Below are 22,014 nucleotides of genomic sequence, written 5' to 3' on the forward strand. Positions count from 1 at the left end.
ATCTGTTTGGTCCAACGCTGCAGGCCTCTGTGCTACAGACGGGCCAAGAGACTTGAACTGCTGCTTCTGTCAGCAAGAGGAGCTGTGTGTCGAATGTCAGGCAGCAGATAGTACTGAAATTGTAATAAACATCATAATCCCCTACACTGAATTTACAAAAACGCCCAGTGTTTCCACTGCTGTTTCTAAGAGTAGATACTCTATGCAACTTCGAGGACCACAGGGAGAGGAAGAAGGAGTGGGACTGTACCAGAACGAAGGTGAGAGGTGTGACGAGTTTATCATTATCATTTATAAAAATGCAACGCAATGACAATACAGACTTTTCATACACTAGATGTATGACACAGACCTGCTGATGCGCATTTAACCCACGTTGGACCTCCCATCACACTGTCACTGTAGACTTCAGTCTGCAGTGTCCTTAGTTACACACTTAACTGTTAAACCAAGATGATATAGCCTTTATGATGTAGCCTACACACACTGTGCGTAGGGTTACGTGAAGGCAGGGGCACCAATGATAATGTGACCATGTTAAATTCTAACTCACACACTCACAAAAATGGTCACATATGCAACTGTTTCTGTCCCATTTTAGATCCCTGTCTTGTCAGCAGTGACTCCCAGTGAAAAGCCAATTTTTGGACCTTTTGAAACTGCTGCCTTTTTTTTTTTTACCTCATATCTCTGTCTCGTTCACTTTTTTCTCATTATATTTCATCCTGTTGGCCCCCGGGCTGTTTCATGTGTATTTTGTTTGTGCTGCTTCTGATTAATAAATCCTGGCACTTGGCTGTTCTCTCTTTCCCCCGCACTTTTTTTTATTTTTTTTTCACTCCACCACCTCTTTTGCACTCTTACCCGTTCTTCCCCCCTCTCTGCACTGCAGTGTTTTTTAGACTTTGGCAGGGTCCTGTCCTGGGATCAGGACACATAGCTCCCTCCTCTGATGCAATGCCCCGCACTGCCCCAAAGCTGCTGAGACCAGCACATGCTCAACGTGCAAAAACCAACTGGCAGAGAAGACAGTGACACAGGAACAAAGGAAAAAGTACTAGGAAAATCTCTCTTCTCTTCTCTAGTGGGGATTTTAACAGTACAACTCGAGTAAATGAACTTTCAACCTTAGAAATCCTCTGGAATTATCTAGCTGATACATCTTTCCAGTGAATATAAACGTGCATATTAATGAACAGCAGAAAGAGGAAGAGATGGGATGATGGGAAGAGCAGGGATTATTCATGAATTAGGTAAGCAGCAAATGAAGGTTAAGCACAAATGCCAGATAGATTGAAGCTAAAACCTTGAATCAGAGAAGAGAAACAGATACTTAAGAGACGGAGGGAAGGAGGGTAGTTAGGGCATGTATCCTTTTAAATATACTTGAGAGCATATAAGTAATGTCATGCATCGAAACATGCATGTGCAAAAGGACAACTGTTGGCATCCTTGTTTGTGTGCCATATGTGAGTGTATTTGCATTCAGTAACTTTTGGAGAGTCACACTGCAGTCAGACAGACAAGTGAACAGAGATTTCCTGTCCTCCTACTGACCTAGTTTATGCAGACACACATGCACACGCACTGCTGTGATTCCAGGAGCACAGAAGAAAATACGTGGTAGACACAGTCACACAAACAAGCCATCAGGGTCGATCTCCTGCATCAGCACTCTCAAACAGACTCCGTGGCGTATTTTTCATCAGCATAACGCATCAAAGCAATGCCAGTTACAGAAAAACAGGCCCGAATATGACGCTGGCATTAATCCTATTGTCTATGGGGAACAATGTGAAAGAGTGAATCAGACACTTCTCCTGATGAGGGCTTACGAAACGACCCTAAGTGATAGATCTAAACCACCTCTAGGGCCACTGACTGTCAAAATCAGGTCAACATGAGTATAGCGATGCATTTCAAGTGGCAAAGGTTGTGCATTTACGTCACAGCTGCTGCTTCCAAGGTTTCAATCAATCCTACAGCACCTACTTTGCATCTGAATCGTTCTTTGTTACAAAAAAAGATGCACCAGCATGGGTTGGCAGTAGGGCTGGATATGGTTTAAAAAAACATAACAATACCAGTACCCTTACAGTGATACCAAGTACTTCACTTGATACCTCAATTTTCTGCTTCATTCGATACTAATCATGGCAGTATTCAGTTGCGTAAAATGCCACCTGATGTCCAGGCCTGTAGTAAAGACATACTTTCAAACATTTTGGCGGCATCTCGGCACTCTGAACTGTCAACCCTCTGGAATACACGGCACTCGACTTCACCACACCGCAGACTGTATGGGTTGTAGCTGCTGCAGTAGTGGGCCAAGCCACTGGAGTAGTTGATTGTCTGCGAGCAAAAGCATACAACTATTTTTTTGATGATCTAAAAAGGATAGAACGTAGATATCTTTTGACTGAAGAAGTTTCAATACCATCTGGCGCTGGGTTTTTTCAGTCAGTACCTTCAGTGCAAATAGGCAGCAGTATTTTCACCGCAGACATGAGTTTTTCCTCAGCCTATGCAGCAGTAGCAGGCTCCTGGCAGTGTGAGACTGGAACCATGTTTGTGGTCACTGGGCCTGAAAACTCCAGACATTCCTCCAGAACCATTCAGAGAGAGACTTGCCAAGTCCCTGGCACCATCTGCCTTTATTTCTCTTAATGTAAGCTCTGGAGAAGCGAATGTGTCAGATTCAGGGGATTAAGGTTTCAGGGTGGTCCATTCCACGCTCACTCTGATGTTACAATTTAGCACCGTCAACAGGAGAATACAGAGACGCTGATTATGATTTACTACTTTCATTACTGAAACTATCAGGAACCGTCAAAATCAAAGCTGCAGAGACCGAGATATTCTAACTTTTATACTCTAGTATGGATCAAGCTCTAAAAAATATAACCAATACTACATTCCCCATAATGAAATGTGTCTTTTATTAGACCCTCTATGCCTGGTAAATGCCCACAACTCCATGTTCCAAGTTTCTTTTAAAACTCTTTATTCTTAAGCCCAGTATGAGATTTTTCAAACCCTGAAAACTCCCTTCATGTGAAATAATGGCCACTTAGATTTGAATTTCAAAGTAAAATATTTCAGTGTAATTAAAATCAGTTGTATTTAAATTTCAACAGCAAGCAGCGATAACATTTCAAAACTAAGTGTTCAGCTGCTTAGAATAAGATTCAAATCTTTATGGCCGTTATTTGCTTCATACCTTCAGAGCCATTGTGGACATTATGCAGCTGTTTCCATCATTCCTCTGTAAGTGTGTGTCTGAATGATGTCTACCTATTGACGTCACAAATCGTAACCTTTAATTTTCCCATGCTGTGCTTGAAGTAAATATTATAGACCCGCATTGATCTGTGAGAGAGAAATCAGCCCCTGTCAGCATGGCAATAAATGAAAGCTGCTGATTCTGAGTGTTTGCACCTCGCTCTGTGTGTGTGTGTCTCAACAATTTTGACTCACATCAGTGTTTTTGTATTCATAACACAAATTCTGATAATTTGGGTTTGATTTTGTTGATAAGGCTCTTTAACTTTATGTAACTGCACTGAACAATGTTTTCATAGTCAGACCTGAATTTTGATGATTAGGAACAAAGAGCGGTCATTATAAGGTCGGTATGAATCTGAATATGTTGCGCTGCCAAAGTATACGGAGATGAGAAAATCACACACAGGTGTTCATTCTTCTGTAACTTCCACAGTACTGTTTTTTTCTTCTTTCAGAAGCAGCAGATGAGCATGAGGCCTTCATCAAGTAGCCTGGCAAAGAATATTCGCTTGGCTCATTGTGATCTGACAAAGAATTTATCAAAACCGATGTCCTGTCAAGTGCAAAAGATGATTTAAACTGAACCATACTTCACTTTATATTTACAACATGTAATTATACATAAAGGTTCCAGTTCAATTCAAATCTCCATGTAGTTCACTGATTTGCAGTGGAGAAAAAATGTACTCCGATGCTTTTAGTAAAAGTAACAATACCACGGAGCAAAAAGACTGTTACAAGTAAAAGTCATGCCTTCAAAAGTTAACTTATGTTAAAGTCCCTCTCTAGACACTCTGATTGGCATAAATAGAAAGTAAAAGCATACAAAGAAAGATCGTCAGACCTGCATCAGGAAGTCAAAGCTAGTTAAAGTGAAGTGAACGGATACCTTTTTAGCTTTCTTTTAAAAAATATTTAGCAAGCTAGCTTCCCTGATATCTATAGATAGCGTGTTCCCTGTTTTGGGGCGTAACTGCCAAAGGTTACGTCCTCAATATTGTTCCAGCTGTTGCGGGGAACCTCCAATAAACCAGCAGCAGATGATCGCAGTGTTCTTGAAGGCAAACAGCCTACAGTAGTTAACAAGGGCGTTAGCAATGTAGCTCGGTCCCAGCCCATGAAGCCGAGCTGCAGATTTTTGAATGAGCTGAATTCTCAGTGACCATCAAGATGGCTAGCGTAAGGAGGAAACATCAGTGAGATTCAGCCATACATGTCTGAGCCTCAGTCAGACCCAGACTCATATGAAGAGTCTGTTGCGCACCAAAATCTGCAATTAGCAGAAGTATCAGAACAGTAGCTAAGTTTAGTTAGCATCATATTTTTTGCTAGCTTGTTAGCTTGTAGGCTAACTGGTAGTGGCTGACGCAGCGTTAGTGGTAGTGAAACATACAATAATATCTGCCACCATGGAGGTTTTGGTAAATAGTGGAAGGAAACTCCAAGATCCGGTTTGTATCCAGTAACTGCACACTCTGCTGTGTTTGCTGTCAAAACTTTCTGTACTGACAAGTCTGCTTTGAGCTGGAGGTTTCAGGTTTCTTTACTGGTGTTGTGTCAAAGTCTGTTCATCTGTTGATTTGATTTCCCATATATGACAGTGATTGGCTTTCGTATTAGTGATGTACTTATGAATCAGTATAGTCAAGTTAGGACATTTCAGGAAAAATAAACACATATTTGAGTTGAAGGGGAGTACAAAGTATTAGCATCACAATATACTTAAAGTACCAAATGCAAACGTGCTCAATGTGCAGAATGACACATTTCAGAATAATCTGTATTATTGGATTATAGTTGTTGATGCATTTGTGTGTACATCACTTTAATACTGCAGCTTGTGAAGGTGGAGCTAATACATCAGAGCACTTACATGACCTTGCAGTGTCTACATGGCGCTCTGTTTTAGTGGATGTGTGTGTGTGTGTGTGTGTGTGTGTGTGTGTGTGCCTGTGTGTGTTTGATAGTGTGTATGTGTGTGTGATAATCATAGTGATGATCAACACTACCCTTTGAGCCTCTTTAGCAGCAGGCAGCACCAGCGCACACACGGTACTGTTGATCATCACTATGATTAACTGGGCAAATACACACACACACAAAAAGAAAGGAAGTGAGAGAGTGGCTCACACTCCTGTTTAGGGGTAAACAAGGCTGCCATTAAGCCGGAGGTGGCTGAGAACACAGAGCAAATTAAAAGCGATTGTGATTCCATATGGCAGCTGTGGCAGTGCCAGTCAGGAGGCCTGCAAGGAGAGCTGGAGACAGAGCTGTGGTGCCTGCTGGGCCGTGGGGACGTGGAGCCTCTCCTCCTGGCCCCAGTCTGCCTGACAGCTCTAGTCTTCTCAGCTCTGGGGCTCTTGCTGTTTTTCACGCTGGCCGTATACAAGGTCATTTCTGAACTGCAAGTAGCCAAGACTACCGTTTATAACCAAATGAGTGAGATGTGAATTATGGGCAGGATTTGTTTGAACTTCGTAAACTGAATTCTGCAAACGTGGCATCTCGTGCAATCACGTCTTTAGTATCCTACACATTCAGACATCCTGTTTATGTGAACTTAGCATTAAAGGGTTTTGTGTTGAAACCACAGAATGAAACAAAGAGGTAAGTGTCGCTCTCATGCTGATCTGGCATGCTGTGTTGACCTGCAGATGTAAAGATGTGCTGGTACAGTTCCTCTCAGTCAGACTTGATGGGCTTTCCAGACACATATTCTCATTCCTTTCCATGGCTCTACACCTCTCCGCGCTCTAATTGCCATAGCAACGAAACCCAGAAGGGAGAGAGAGTGGGGACAGCCGCACAAAAGATTAGCCATCAGCAAGACATAAAATCAACCTACATATGTGGGCACACACACATGTACACACATCTGTCTGGGGCAAACACAAGCACACAAACAATAATTATCAACAGATTTGCATCAGTGTTTATACAGTAACACACCACTTAATATTATCATGCCTTATGATTATTTGTAAAACAATGCTGTCCGCACAAAGGATGCCTTTGAAATTCTAATTCAAAATTAAAGAAAGCCATCTGCACCTGTCAGCTTTTGTCTATTTCAGATCAAATCCTGCGTTTGGAGCAGGAGCTCTCCATATGGCCATTAAGAGGGTGTATGAATACGCAAAATCCATTCAAGTGTTGCAGGAAGACTACCTGTTACAGGTCCACCTGGAAGTCCATGGATTAAACAGTGTTGACTACTTTATGGACTATTAGTCCTGGATAGGGTTATACAACCTCATGATGAAAGTGAAGCAAAGCAATATAGGGTGTTACTGCAGTCTCTAAAAGCTGTTTATATCCTCATTGCTCAGTGAACTGCTTTGTTAGCAAACATAAACCAAGTCCATGTTTTTCTCCGACTGTAGTTATCAGCAGGTTTCATTTGAGTGTTACCACAGAAACACATTACTCTGATAAAGCCTGAGGGTAATGTCTTAGAATTATTAGGCTATAGCTTTTCATGTCTTCGTTTTGCTGCTGCATAGAGAAAGTCAGCTGCACAAAAATAAAAAGATTATGAGGATTTTAAGATGGGGAGCTTTGCCTTCATTATATAGTTTGAAGTGAAGATGCTGACAGGAAACATAAGGAGAAGAGGGGCTGACATGCAACACATTCTGTGTCGAAGTAGTCCTTTGTAGTTTTTTGTTTTAACCACTAGGCCACCAAGACAGATTTTAAACCTCAAGTATTATCCAAAACAGACTAGCTGCTGTGGTAACAATTAATGTGTACCTGCTGACAACTGACAATCAATGTTGTCTGCTGACAAAGAAGAGAAAGACAGATCAATTTTGGTTTTCTAACAATGTAACAGAGCAGGCAGAAACTAGGGGAAAAGTTTAGTGAAGACTGAAGGGATCAGTTGGAAATGTTTCTTTTATCCTCGGCTTTCTTTATAACTGAACTCCAAGAAAAAATAGACACAGCTTTTCTGCTGGAGTGAACAGAGCCAAGAAGCTAGGACCGTCTTGATTTACCCAGAATTCATTTGATGATTTTGTGACACTTAAGGTAATCAGTAATTAGACATGTTTATGTGACTGATGAACTTGTTCAGCTAGCCTCTGGTCAGGTCAACACAACAGCAGTACCCCAGCAAACATGGCCGGACGGTGATGTTGTGATCCTGACAAAAAATGCTTTGACAACAAAAAACTGCAACACAGACCCTCTCTTACGAACCACGAAATCAATGTTGATATAAAAAAGCAAATGCATGTTTGTTTGTTTTTTGTTTTTAATACAATGACATTTTGTTGAAAATTTATTTGTTTAGGTTGTGAAATAGTTGCGATCTGGTGGCCCCACTGTGATATCCACTCCATCTACAAAGACTAGTGTTACTTGAATGCAATTTCTAAAACATGAAAAACAGACCATTTTTTTGCCATTTATGTTTATCTACATGTAAATTATATTCCAGTCTCATCGTTTGAAGCCTGTGGTGTTGTTAAGAGCCAAAAGTCTTTATCTAAACTGTCTTTGATTGTGCATGGGAGAAGGAGACTTCAGGGGTTTTGCCAGAAATTCAGGTTATTATTAACATTATCATATTTCAGCGTTGCTAGGACGCCCAGGTAACGTCCTGGACATCGGCCCAACCTCTATTTTGGAACCATTTTTAACCATGTCCATGATTGGACATTCAGACAATGGTCATTCAGCATCTCAGTGTTTGCTGAGAACCCAAGTCCACTTCTTCAGCACAACTTCACATCGCTTTCAATATTGTCACTTTCCATTGTTTGCTTTGCTTTGCACACTGTTTTGGAAAGTTTCTCAGCGAGGCCTCTATCAAGTGTTCTCTGGGGAGAACTGCAGAGGAGAGCGGCCAGAATCAGAGCACCTCTCTACTCTCACAGCCTGCGGGGTCACTGAGGCAATCGTTATAGTTAACCTGCTGCTGAGACTTACTGTAAGCATGTTCCAATCTCACTGGATGAAAAGATGTTCTAAATAGAAAGTGAGCAACTTTTTTCCAATGTACTCAGTCTACCTTCTTTTAGAGTTTGACAGAGCATAAGAAGGAGTGAGTAACACACCATAAGGGTTTTAATAGAGTAAAAACAAATGTCATAGACACCCCTAAAGACTGCAGACATAAAAAGAGCCATATGGGCTGAAAGTGGGGGTTCAATCGCAGAGGGAAGTGGCTCCTCTCCCCCTCTGCACTGTAGGAGAATTCTTTCTAAACAAGGTATGGAATGCACTCCTGTGTTTCATAATTTGTTCCCTCATTCTTCTCCTCTGCACGTTTACAAACAGAGCCATGAGGAGGAGAAAAAAGAGAGGGAAAGAGAGTAGGAAAGAGTAGGAGAAGGGCATGGAAGCCCTGGAAATATGTCAGGGCAAGGCCGTTTAGTAGAGCAAAAGGGAAAGGAGAATGAACTGTGAAAAAAGGGAGATGGCGAAATGAAAAGGGGAGAAGACATAATTAATAACCGTCTGACTGGCTGTATGCCGACCAGTCTGAAAGAGAGAGTGAGAGAGAGAGATCAGTGAAAGAGGAACGAAGGGAAGAGGAGGAGAATGGGAGAAATGAGAATGCCCCAGGAATGATCTTAATGCTCCACTTGGTGTTCACATTCCAAGCCAGCAAATCATGCAGCATTCAGCCCCAAAATTAATTTCTTCATCCAGCTTTGAGACTGGGAACACTGGTTTACTTCCTCATCCTTTCTCCCACTCCATTTCTCCCTCTGTGTCTGTTCTTTTCTCTGTTGCATGTGCGAGAGAAACAATACGGAGGAGATCAGTTGCACAGCAGAGAGGAGACAGGGGGCTAGGTGGGAGGGCAAGAGGAGATGACGAGGTGGAGGGTGGGCAGGGGTGCAAAGTTTAAAAATATCTCAGACTGCCGAACACAAGGCTGGGCCACAGCAGTCCAGCGGCATACCTTCAATTTCAGCTATTTTTGTTGCTTTTTCCATAATGTCTGAAGTCTGCCTTATAAGCTGATGACAAAGACAGTTCTCCAGCTGAGACATAAAAAGACACGCCGCTTCTGTCACGGCAATTTTCCCTCGCGTTTGCCAACAAGGCTGCTTTCTGTCAAAAGCACACTCCACTTGTTATCAAGTGGGTCTCGGGGGTCTCAGGGAAACCTGGGGATCAAATTCCTGTGTCTGAAAACAACCATATACCGCAGAAGCGCCCTTGAGGAAGACACTGACCCCTACCACCTCCAGGGGCTGTAACACATCACGCACTCTGACTGGTCTGAGAAGGAGGACGAGGGGACAGAAATAATTCTCCTACAGTGATCGAGTATTTTATTTTAAATTGCCTGGAAACCGCAACAAATGAGCCGTGTGTTTAAGCTGAACATGGCCAAGAAGCCGTACAAGTACAAGGGTTGGACAGAAATAACAAACACTTTACGAAGAAATGCAATTTAACATAGAGCTTAAATGATTGGTAGATAGAAATTATCGAAAAGTATTTTAATAATCGCTTAATGTATTGTAATTGTGAGAATTTGCTTCTCTTCTTTGTCTCATGATAGCAAACATATTTTGGGTTTTGGACTGCTGGTTGGATAAAACAAGCAGTTTGTAATTTTTTGACGTTTCATAACAAACAATCAAATTATAAAATAAATAATTAGCATTAGCAAATACTGATTTAATTCTACGCGAAATGTGTGTATGAGTTGTCTGCACACGCTTCTCAATAATGAGGTGGCTGAGCTGGCAGCTAACAACGCTAACTCCATAAACAGTGCTAAACAACAGCAAGAGTGCTAACAGGGTGTAAGGTGTTAACCACGGGTAAACTGGAGGGTGGGGCTACGTTTCTGCCAGGCCGCCACCACAACATCAGCGGAAACCACTGTATGAGAGCAGTGCAAAGCAGTGGCGATGAGCTAGCCAGTGAGATACACACATGCACTAACATACACACACACAGCTGGACAGGCTTACAGCAACAAACCATAGAGAAGCTCAGATTACAACACACACATAGACGTAGCATGATTCCATTCTAGGCACAGGACGCCATTACTCCACTAAATCTTTACATAGCAAATAGTGGTTTGCTGCTATATTAGTACACACATACAGAACCTTTAACATTAGGTCTAACTGCCAAATGCACACACATATGGTTAAACAATGGAGTGTGAGGCTGTGCTATTTAATGTTCTGCTTTTTCATATATGTCTCTGTTTTCTGTGTCTCTGCCATTCACCCATGTAAATATATGTGTACGTGTGTGTGTGTCATTGCTGGGGGGGATCCTTGTCCTAACTCACTGCATGCATGAGTCAACACCAGCCCCCAACACTCACAAATAAGCACAATCACAGATGCACAGCAAACACATATAGACGCACGATGCAGCACGTAGCCTCTTCCTTCTGTATGGGGACATAAAGGAAGAGGAAGATAAAGAGAGAGAGAAGAAAGTGATGTGAATGGGGAGATGGAGAGATAATTGTGGAGGAACAGATGGATATTTTAGGTCCACAGATGGAAAAGTTGGTTTAGTTGCTATGCCACTGTTGCAGCTGCAGCCAAGTCATCTTTAACCTAAACTCTCAGACAGATAAATCTGCTTTCTGCCTCAATGGGGGAACAGAGCAGGTCAGGGACATGTTGAGGAAAACACAATCGAATGTATGGTTAAAAAAAAGCGTGAGACAGTGAAAGAAGGCTTGAATAGTCAGAACCTTCTTGTAAAGCTAAAACTTAATACTCAGTTTTTCATTCCGTGATTATTATTCCCTAGGAAACCAGAAATATATTTGGCATACAGTACACTTTCTATATAAAAACACATGTAAGTGTGTCTTGCCTCATATATTTTGACAACATATTGTAAAGCTTATCCAGTTCAAATGCATTTCCTGTCTCTGTGCATGTATTTCTTATTCAAACTCCTTCATGTCTTTGAAATGCATTTTAACACTGCTGCAAATGTATGCCAAACCAATTTGAAACACATTTCAGAAGCTCATTGTCTAATTCAATTGTATATTTATTTTTGCTAAAAGCTGCTTAAAAAGACATTTTCAATGTATTTTCTTTGACACATTCAGGTTACATGCTTTTTTAAACCACATAAAAAACTGTGCTTATTCTAGCATGGCCTTAAACGCATTCTAATTACAATCTGTGATCTCACCTCAATCCTTATCTTTCTTTTGTTTCTTCTGTCTCTCTGTCAGCGTCAGATTTACCTCAGGGTGCATCCCAAATACCATTAGGTGTGTGGGAGGCTGTGCTGCAGTACAGATGCGATGTTGAAATGATTGTGTTGGCTTAGACTGACGTCGTCTATATCATGTTTAACATTACCATTTATGTAGAGGGAAAACATTGTGAGAGTCTTTAGGAATCTATACGAGCTTTTTATGTGAATTTTTTCCTTTGTTTCATAGTCGCCATTTGATCCTCAAAAGGGAACGCACATTTTGCTGCATGCTGTAGGACAGAGGTGTCCAAACTTTTCTGAAGAGGAGCCAGATTAGATCATGTGAAAATGCCAGGGGACCAGCTGCTTCTCAGATTATATGGGTTAGTAAAAAAAAAGACATACAAATAAGGCAAATGCAATGGTTTCATCTTTCAGCAAAAAGGTATTCAACTTTTTATCACTCGCTGTCAACTTTATGCTTGTTTGCTGTGGCCATGTCAGCTACTTAGCAGCAAATGTCTGCTGTTAGGTAACCATTTGTTTGCTTGTTTAATTCAATTCATTGAAACACATGAGTATCGCCTGCATATTTCCTTCTTGGTGCATGTCTACAAAGTGTTTTTGCTAGATTGATTGAATTGATTACATGAACCGACCATGAACCCTTGAACAATCATGAGCCGCTAACGCTAAATCATTGTGTGGCACTGGTTCATCACACCGAGGTGACGTAGTTGTCAAACTGTTACATATTGAAACATATTGGTCAATAAGCTGTATTATTTCAAGTGTTGGGACATTCTTGAAAGCCACAGTTTTATAACTTTTCAAGCAACCGTCCACCTCAGAAACCACCAGCGAAAGTGCAGTGAGTGAGGCTAACGCACCTAGCCATGCTACAACTGCTGCTGACTTGGCAGCTACCAGAGGCTGTATATAAAAAGTGATTACAAAACAGCTTCCCAAAGGTGAAGCTCAAACATCTCAATCACCCACTGGTGACTTGCTGCAGCAAAGGCCTTAAGCCCCGCCCCATACTAGATGTAGTTTCTGCCATTTTAGGTAGTTCTTATCATGTTGCTGTATGTTGAAGTGATAAGTTTGGATTTAATTAGTTATTTAATGCTATAAAAAGGTGTTATGACATCATGATTGACAGCTATGTGTGCCAATCAGTGTGCTCGTGTTGAAGGCGCTGTTTGCGATTGGTCAGGTGGGGCAAGAACTCAAGACCACAAAAATCGCTACTGCAAAGACTCTGGCTCCAAATGACATCACCAGGGCAAGATGGCAGCCATATCCGGGATATTTTGGCTTCAATTTTTTACAGTCTGAGTTAGTGGAGACACGTTGTCCATCTTTAAATACAGTCTGACAGCTACAAGCAAGCACTAATGAGAGAAGACCTGAAAATATTCAGCAAATTATCTTAAGTGCAACTCAGTTTTATACGATATCTTTGAGCTCAGATGTCCTTCTCCTGAAAAAAACTGAACCCTACTCTCTGATATTCGAGATACTAGCAGCAGCAACACCTACTTTATTCCACCTTTCCCTCACATATTAAAAGCCTCTCCCAAAACAAAGCTCCTGCCAGATCTAATTTGGTGAATCCACAGGTTGTGTTTCCTCCCTCTGGTCTATGGAGGCAATTGACTTAAGACAATATCAAACAATGGCACACCATCTATTTTTAAATGGTTTGTCATCAGTATTTGCTGGGAAGCAGCCCTCACTAATGGCCCTCTGGCAGACAATCTGCTAATGTGCCGTGCAGAGCAGCGCCAACATCAGAGCTAAAATGATACGTGGTTTTCTCTTTATCTCTCCACCTGTCCATCTCCCTGGGCTTCTCTATCAAGTTGAGTACTGCTGCGATCAATAATCCCACCCCTCCCCTCCCCCCCCGCACTCATGTTTATATATTTCCTCTTGACTCCATTTTTCATGCCTTCTGGCACTTGTCATGCCTATAATAAACCTGCAACACACACCCTGCAACAACAAACTCCTACACACATATCACAGATAATCATGCTTAGCTACGGACTCTACAGTTCCTCATTTAATTGCACATTGATTAAGAACTAAAAAAAGAAATGTGTTGCAGAATAGTCCGTATAAGGCCACGGAGAGCCACTGATCACTTGTTTTTTTCTGATGCACTGCAGTCCCTTTTCTGCATAAAAGTGAATTGGCTAGAGGCAGGACTGTCGGTCATTTAATCTGAGTGACAGCAGCTGAAATTACTTCAAGTTTAGTTATTTATTCACTGATTGCTTCGCGTGAATGTGTTGATCTGAGTACGCGTGTGAATGGAGGCACACGCCGGATACACATATGGTGTGACATAATGGCATACTGCGCTGTGTGTCATCATCCAGCGTACAAGTAAGTGTTATTATGCCTAAGTAGGGAATGAATCATGCGGTACACTATCATTTCCTCTCGTGTTGTTGGAGTGGCTTTTTTAGAATCAATGAATGGTGTAGCTGCATCATGGACAGTTTTGTGTGATACAATAGACTGAGACAGCCTGTCACTGAGATGAAAATGACTACAAAGAGGAAACATCTTTGTTTGTTGTTGATGCTAGAGTCACATTAGAAATCTGGCAGCTCACTCCAAGCCATTATTTAGTATTTTGACCCTGATTATTTCAGCTTGGAGAAAGCAGTCGGCAAGTGTTTTATAAAAGAAAACTCTCCTACAGTTAAACATAAACCTTTTTCACACATAGTTTTCTGTAGATCACTGGGATAACCTTCAGCCACTGCTAGAGATTTTCACCATTCACACATGCACAACATTCAGGAACATTTCAGATTTGCTCCTTTTCACAAAATTTGAGACATTTACACCATAAGATGATCCAGGAAAGGCAAAAACCGGTGCATACAAATTCACCAGAATGCTTAAAATGTTCAGACGAGAACCCACAAAGCCCCTATGTCATATGTGTGTCCCCCAAATTTGAATCAAAACCTACACCCTTGCACACATGCATGGCAATGCCAGAATAGCTGGGGCAAGGGACAGTCCAGCAGATGACAACAATGCAACATTTCTGGAAGTCAACCGCCATAAAATTCAGCCTAAGAAGAAGAAGATGGGGTAAGGCCAGATGTACGTGTACACAGCGGAAGATGTCTTTATTTGTTCATAAATATAGTTCATAAATATTGTTCGGAACACTTAAACTCAGGAAAGCTCGACTCGGAAAGAGCCTGATCCCAGCAGCCATAGCTGCACTGAACAAAAGATCCCGTTAACTCAAAGTGTCCACCTCTGTGAATGAACATGTGATGTTTTGTGATGTCTGTGATATGTCTGTGCCTGTGATATTTCTGATCGATCTCTGTAAATGTACAATTAGTCGAAACGAATTTCCCTCTGGGACGTATAAAGTAAGTCTAAGTCTATTTCCTTTCTTGAAAAACACGCTTATTTGCAAACAGAAGAACTTGTTTTATTGTTAGTTTCCAAATCACCCACAAAAGCATTGGCGGAAATGCAAAATCATTAACAAGTCACGGATTCAATAGATCATCAGCGTGGTCTTGTGATTTGGCTTTCTTGCTTTAGGTGAGAGCATCTTTGTTTATATAAAAAAAATATAGAGTCTGTGTGACCGTGTGGTAGAAACATACAATGGCTTAAAAAACACACCTAAAGAACATACAAAAGGTAAAACGTACAAAATCAGCAGTACTTTTTAAATATTATAGTGTTGAAAATTTTCACCTAAAATAAGTGCATTATAGTTAAAACAGGAGAAAAAATGTAGAGAAACAGGAACAGTTGCCATATTTACAGTATGAAAGTTTTTTGGCAGGAGGGCATTTTAAGTCCCCAAAAAATTTGTTGGGAAAAAGACCACAGGGTGCTTTATACACTTGTCAGAGCGTCTCCCATCAGACCGATGTAACCCTTTACATGCTTGTCCCTGCAATGTTACTGCTTTCATTCACAACACAGCCGTACCAACATTTTCTTGGGGTGGGAAATTCTAGGCACAGATTTCCCTGAAAATCAGTCCCTGCTCACATCCACACATGACCCCATGCAGGAAATGTTCCTGAACTGCATGTGTGAAAGAGGCTAGAGAGTATCTGACACTGTGACGTGTTTAACCTGCATAAACATTGTCTTGGGACTGCCGTAAATACTGAGGATCTTGGCAAGTGAAGTCAGACCTGCATTGTTCAGTGTTTTTCCTGTAAACACCACAACAGAAACAATGGGGTCCTCGGTCTCAGCTTAGTTCCCAACACAGAGAGACACAGTAAATGAGTTTGGAAAGTCAGATGTATCAGATAAAAAGTAAGAGAAAAAACGACGAGTGCACCACAGCTGACCCTTTTCCCTCTGACATCGTGTTAATTATAGAAACTGCTTTACAGTATCGGAGAGCACTGTACAGCACGTGAGCTCCGAATGGGACCAGACCAGTGGTGGCAACATAGAAATGTACTTTACATGCTCTGTGAGAAGGTTTTATAGAGCACACGGCCTCACATTAATAGTTAAGTTACTCTAAGAGACTACTGTAGTTTTTATAATGCAGTGTCTCCAGAGGGGGTTGAGCGCTTACATTTCTTCTGCTCAGATTGTAAAAGGAGATCAAGAGGTTTTCTGCTTCGAACTGTAAAATATAAAACATCCCATCTTGCCATGTTGGACCAAAAACAGCCCCCTGATACATTACTACTGGCTTGTCGGAATACACTGTATGTTTATTAAGATTTCTTTTAATAGCCTGAAATGTTTCATTCTTCCAATCACCCACTTGTTTACACATCATGATCTAAGCGTGCGTGTATTTGCTATGATAACAAGGTAGAGGTGCAGTTGGGAGCTGCAGGCTATGGAAAGGGAGAATATCCATTACATAAGAGATTAAACTGAAGGAATCTGAGGTATGCATCCAACAACGCTGGCCAATAATATGAAAGCCTACTTCATGAGCCCCCCCTCAAGTGCAGAGCCTCAGCGGGTAGGTCCACTGTTTATCCCTTTGATGTAGGCTTGTAAAAAGGTAACAACCATGCAGCACGGCACCAAAGCGTTCACTCATATTAACCAATGTTGTTGTTTTAACTTTGCATCCGAGCCACGGGAACAAGAGGTCGCATGAGTGCACAAGACAATGCAAGTTAGTGTTACAATGAGTCTCTAGTTTTGTTTAAACTTTAAAGAACGCAGCATCCGCCTCGCTGTTATTACATATCATGCCACCCGCTGCTTTTACTCAACCACACTATTCTAATGGGCCGCTGCTATGCTGCTGCACTTCATTACAACAAACAGGAGAGGGATAGAGAGAGGAGATTACTGCTGTTTTGTTCAGCTCCCTCTGTCTGGGGGTGAGTGATGTTTCAGCTCAGTCCCCCCTGTGTGTTTCATCCATCCACGTGCTGCACATACCTGAGTGACACACACTTATCAAGATGAGGACAGTCACTTTCCAAATCCCACACATACACACACACAGTCTCTCTTTCCTTTCCTAATGATAGAAATGTGTGTGTTTCCTCCTCTTCCTCACTGTGTACTCATCTGTAGGAAGGACTCTTTTTTTTTTCCTCCGCCTGCTCTGATGTGTATGTGACACACATCTGTTGCTTTAGCTGGAGGCAGCGCGAGCAGGCGAGAGGATTGAAGCTTACACTTAAACCATTAGCATACGCTCACAGGAATGGAGGGAGAGATAAGGGGAGAGGTGGGTGGACATGTAAGAAAATGTGGAGGAGAAGAAGAGAGGGTGAACGTAGAGAGGTGTTGAATGGAAGAGGAGAGGAGTTATTGCCTCAGTTCAGTATGAGTAACAAAAACACACACGTACAAGTAAGTACTCACACACAAAATACAACAACCAGCAAGCACTGAAGCATTTTTAAAGTACAGTAACAAACCTCACAAAGAAACTTCGACTGACAACAGTTACTCGAACATATGTGTGTTTATAAGTGTGTGACACTGACCTCTGACTCGGGCATAGCAGCAGCCACACTTGGCCAGGACTTTACGGAACAAGTGTTGGCAGCCACAGCCTCGGTGGTGGCGATGATGATGGTGGCCCCCTTTCATGTTGTTGAACCATGAGCAAAGGTGGGCATGGCCCGGCACTCTCTCTTTCTCCCCCCTCCACCCCCTTTCTCTCCCTCTTTCTCTCTCTTAGTCTCCCCCCTCTCACCCTCACACAAGTAGAGGTTTACTCCTCAAAGTGTAAATCCCCCAAAAGGTGTCAGTTGATCCTCCTCCTCGGTTGACTGCAGACAGACTTAAAGCCCACATCCAGACCGAGAAGAAGAGAAAGAGTCCACAAAAGCAGCAGCCAAGAAGAAATCCACACTCACAGGGTTTTTCAGATGGTGATAAAAAGCCAAGGAAACATTCCAGCAAGCTTATCGTTAGATTGAATGTGCTTCCCTTCCCTCTGCCTGTCTTTTTCCCTCTGTTTTCTATTTGGTGCTGAGCTCTCGCCTCTGTGAACTGCCTGGTCAAATGACAGACTGGGAGACTGCTTCAGAGAGAGAGAGAGAGAGAGAGAGATAGCGAGGGAGAGAGAGAAAGAGAAAGAGAGGGAGTAAGGGGAGGGGTGAGAAGGGTGGAGTCTGCAGCTCTAGTTGCTGGCTATTCCAGGATAAGGTTCCCACTCCCCTAATTTTCTCTCTTCCTGTCTTCTGTTTCTCTCCTCTCAGCTGTTTTTCTCTGCTGCCCTCTGTTTCCTCGCCCGTTTCCTCTGCCGTCCCCTAACTAACTCCGAGACCAGGCGTAATGCCCCCCCTCTCTAATGGAAATATAGCTCTCCTGGAAATAGTAACACCAAGGTCTGTAATGATACATAATGCTATTTGCAGAGGAGAGGCTATGTTGGGCTGAAGGTGTCATGTATTTCCCAGTAAGGAGGCGACAGTGTCATCACCAGCATCTGTAAGTGTGTGAGACTGACAGTTTAAGAGTGTGTGTTCACTTCATGGATCATAGAGGGCTTTCCTTGCTGGGACAGATCCAATATTGATTTCTGTGTTCATTTACGATCATGGGGCCAGCACAGCGAGGGGTTTTTGTGTGTGCGTGCGTTTCCATGGAACGAGCAGGCGGTCTCAGATTTCACAATGCTGGCATGTTGGCGTGTGTGTGTGTGTGTGTGTGTAAAACACTTTTTATTAAGCCTGACAATTCATACAGAGTACTCACTGAGGCACTCTGACCCAAAGAAATCTACAGATCGAGGAAATACCAGGTTTACTAAAGAGATTAAACCAACACCTGTTTTTTCCACCAAAATTGGCGCATACATGCAGGTGCGTGGGAAAATCTGAAAAAAAATAGGTGATAGACTCCCTCTTTTCCAACTGCAATTAGACCAGACAGCTCTGCAGTACATTAGACGCACAGGAAAACAGGTTAGTAAACAGTAGAAAGCAGCATCAAGGCATCTTTCACACTCTATGCCAAATAATTCGGAATGTTCAAGCACTGCTTGGACGGAGAAAGACAGAATTTGTGGCAACACGTCAGTGCATAATGCCAGGAAAAGGTTGAAAATTTGCACTTTCAACAGGGTTTAATGTTTCCCTCACTGACAAAAGGAGCCAAAACTGATAAATACCCATGACTACTGCTACTACTACTGGGACTATTTGTCCCAGGAATGAAAGCCAATTGTAACCTTTCCCGTCTAACAGAAAAGCCAGATGTTAATGGGTGTTAAGGGTTTTTTTGTCCAGTGGGAAAGAGGGCTTGATACTGATCCTCTGAATGAGTGATCATCTAGGATGATGTTATGGAAACTGAATTTTAAAAAAACATTAGCCCTTTTTAAAAAGGAATTGTGCAAATTTGCAGGAAAGCCCAATCAGTCTTTTTTCAGCATTGGCAGTATAAAAACAAAATCAGGGAGTGCAGCAAAACGCCACCTACCTACTTTTGTTCATACTGAATGCGCCTTTCTCGGGGCAATGGGAGGCGTGAGCAAGTAACAAAACGTGTAGCTCAGAGTGTGACGTAAACAGTGACGTACTCGAGAGAAGCCGCGACTGGTCAGTCCTTCGGCGATTTTCTCATAAGTTGGCCCGTCCTTCACCGTCCCCATCATTTGACGATTAATGGCCTCTTCGTTTGCGAGGGCAAGGAGAGTGCGCAATTCTTTGTCTCCCCAGTTGCTCATCTTTACTGTAGTGTCTGTCAGGTTTGCATTTATTCTTGCTACTAGTAATAGCTGCTCATTCCTGCTATCAGCTGTTTCCTGTTTATCCACCACCAGTGGGTCGCACGTGCGGCGTCACCAACAGCTCCTCCCACAAGTCATCAACAGCCCCTCCCGTGGCGGAAGGGCGCCTCGTTCTTTTTAGCCAATATGACTACCCTATGAGGCGGAAAATTGGGCACCTCGGATCAACTCGCCAATCCGGCTCTGTGTGTCTAAACGCTCGCATGTTACCGGAAAAACGGCCCAACATTTGCCGAAAATCTGGCAGTGTAAAAGGGGCTATACAGATAAAATAACAACATGCTAATATCTGGGGTTTCCACAGCTGAAAAATAAAGCCGATGTGGAAGTGCCAAAAACTGCAGCTCATTTAATGGCCACTTGAGACTGGCTCCAAAGCAGGGTCAGTCCTCAGAGACCCTTATGTTAAATGCCCAACTTTACAGCAAAAATAAACATGTGTACAGCCTGTACACAAAAGGTTTTGGTCTTGATAGCTATTTTCAACATTATGACAACTGTTTAGGGGATGAATTTTTATATAACTCACACATACACTTTTTATTTAGGCTTAAAGTTATGCATATTCATGGTTGGGGCCATTTCATTGAGAGGCGTCGCTCCAGTCAGCTCCACCCTCTCGTCTAAATATGGTCACCTCTGACTCCAAAAAACCAAACAGCCGAAATGCCGAACTCAAGGCTTCAAAACAGGAGTCGAAAAACAAACACATCCATTATTTTATGCAGTCTGTAATCATCTCATATCATCAACTGTGCTCTCATCAAATGCAGCGAATTAGCATATGCTTTTATGAGGTTTCACTCATCAGTGCCTTTCACTTGCTGTTTCTTTGCTTTATTCTGTCTTTTACTTTGATTCCTTACGTGTTTAACAAATCACGAGTATCTGTGTGCGTGTGTCACTGAGATTGAATGAGTGCTTACTCAGACAGTGCATACATGGACATTGGTGACATCAGTGTGCATATCTTATGGAGGAGATGTGTGAGAGCATAGCACTGTATCCATGCACACACACGCAGACATGTATGCACAGACACTTTTCATTCAGCTTTTCATCATCGCAGTCATTGTGTTGAACCTGGAGGCTGCAGAGGTTGTCTAATCGTACCATATTTAGATGTGTGCTTTACATCAGAGCACATTAAACTCAATCAACACTACGTTATGACTCATCAGCCTTCCTTACAGATGAAATCACAGTCTGTGGACATGTCAGTATGGTAGGAAGGAAACAACTCTAGACGCAACCGACAGAGGCAGGGAAAATGAAAGAGGTTGGTGATGATGCTATTGTGAAATGCTGCGTGTTCTGAAACCCGACCAATTATTTTCTGACCAGCAAACATCATTTCTTCAGCCTGAAGCTGCTGAGCTTATGACTCAGTTTGTGATCTCATCTCATTTTTGCGGCACTCATCACACCATGCTCCTCTCACACGAGCTACAACCCAGCCGCGTGGAAATCACTACCTGGTAACTGCAACAAAGACGAGCACCCACTCAGGTTCCTCTCCGGGGGCATCGACGGAAACAAGAGAAGGCTGAGTATCGGCTGGCACTGAACCAACATGCACGCTTAGAAGCAAGCACGCACATCCCTGAGGTGCACTGTCAAGTGTTTTAATGATTGGCAGGGCTGTCTCTCCAGCATCCATCTCTCCACAGTGACAGGGTGGTGGCAGATTGCTGTCAAGATGTTTCTGTCGTCTACAGGAGACAGTCAGAGCAAACAGAGAGGCCTGGCTGCCTCACCCATTAGCCACACAAGTAGAGTACACACACATACACAGTTGCATTAGACACAAATACACAGAGAGGACTAAAGCAACTATAACATATAAAAGAAGAAAGTTCTCCACAAGAGAAAGCCCCACAGTGACAGATATTTTATCTATCCTCAGGTTCAGACAGCACACTGGTTTGCCACATGCAACACTTACACTCTGCACAGATTTATATCTCCCTCCCTCTCTCCCTTTCTTTGCTTATAATGGATGCTTTAAGCGACTGTGATTGAAGGGGCAATTCACCAGAGGAATATTGAACAGCGCTGCTGAATGTCTCCACTTGTCTGATGCCGATATGGCTGCAGCACTGTCTAGGCAAAGGAGCAGGATTCTAAGAAGGCTTGAAAAACAATGGATTTGACAGCAGAACAGAAGGTTTAAAAGCAACGAGATAAAACAAAGACACCAAGACGAGAGAGCGAGGGCAAAGCATTACAAATTGAGCACACGCCGCTGCACTGTCGTTCTACACAAACACCGACTACACAGCGGAGAGATAATGAAGAATACACTGCTCTTGGGATGCATTCAAAATTCA

The 22,014-nt window shown here is 42.5% G+C and overlaps 1 protein-coding gene across 5 annotated transcripts in view; it reads right to left on the reverse strand.

Moving 5' to 3' along the window:
* Window positions 1-22,014, reverse strand: part of arhgef25a (Rho guanine nucleotide exchange factor (GEF) 25a) — a 54,090-nt gene that overhangs the window by 22,086 nt on the left and 9,990 nt on the right. The window contains exon 1 of one of the 5 annotated variants that reach the window (XM_050065551.1): window positions 17,430-17,954. The exons of the other annotated variants lie outside the window; for them this stretch is intronic. Within the exon in view, the coding sequence (XP_049921508.1) occupies window positions 17,430-17,535 (106 nt within the window). The 5' untranslated portion in view covers window positions 17,536-17,954. Of the gene's footprint in view, window positions 1-17,429; window positions 17,955-22,014 lie in introns of those variants that run through there. 5 annotated transcript variants of the gene reach the window in all.

The sequence above is a fragment of the Epinephelus moara genome, chromosome 16, assembly GCF_006386435.1.
Source record: "Epinephelus moara isolate mb chromosome 16, YSFRI_EMoa_1.0, whole genome shotgun sequence".
Lineage (NCBI taxonomy): Eukaryota > Metazoa > Chordata > Actinopteri > Perciformes > Serranidae > Epinephelus > Epinephelus moara.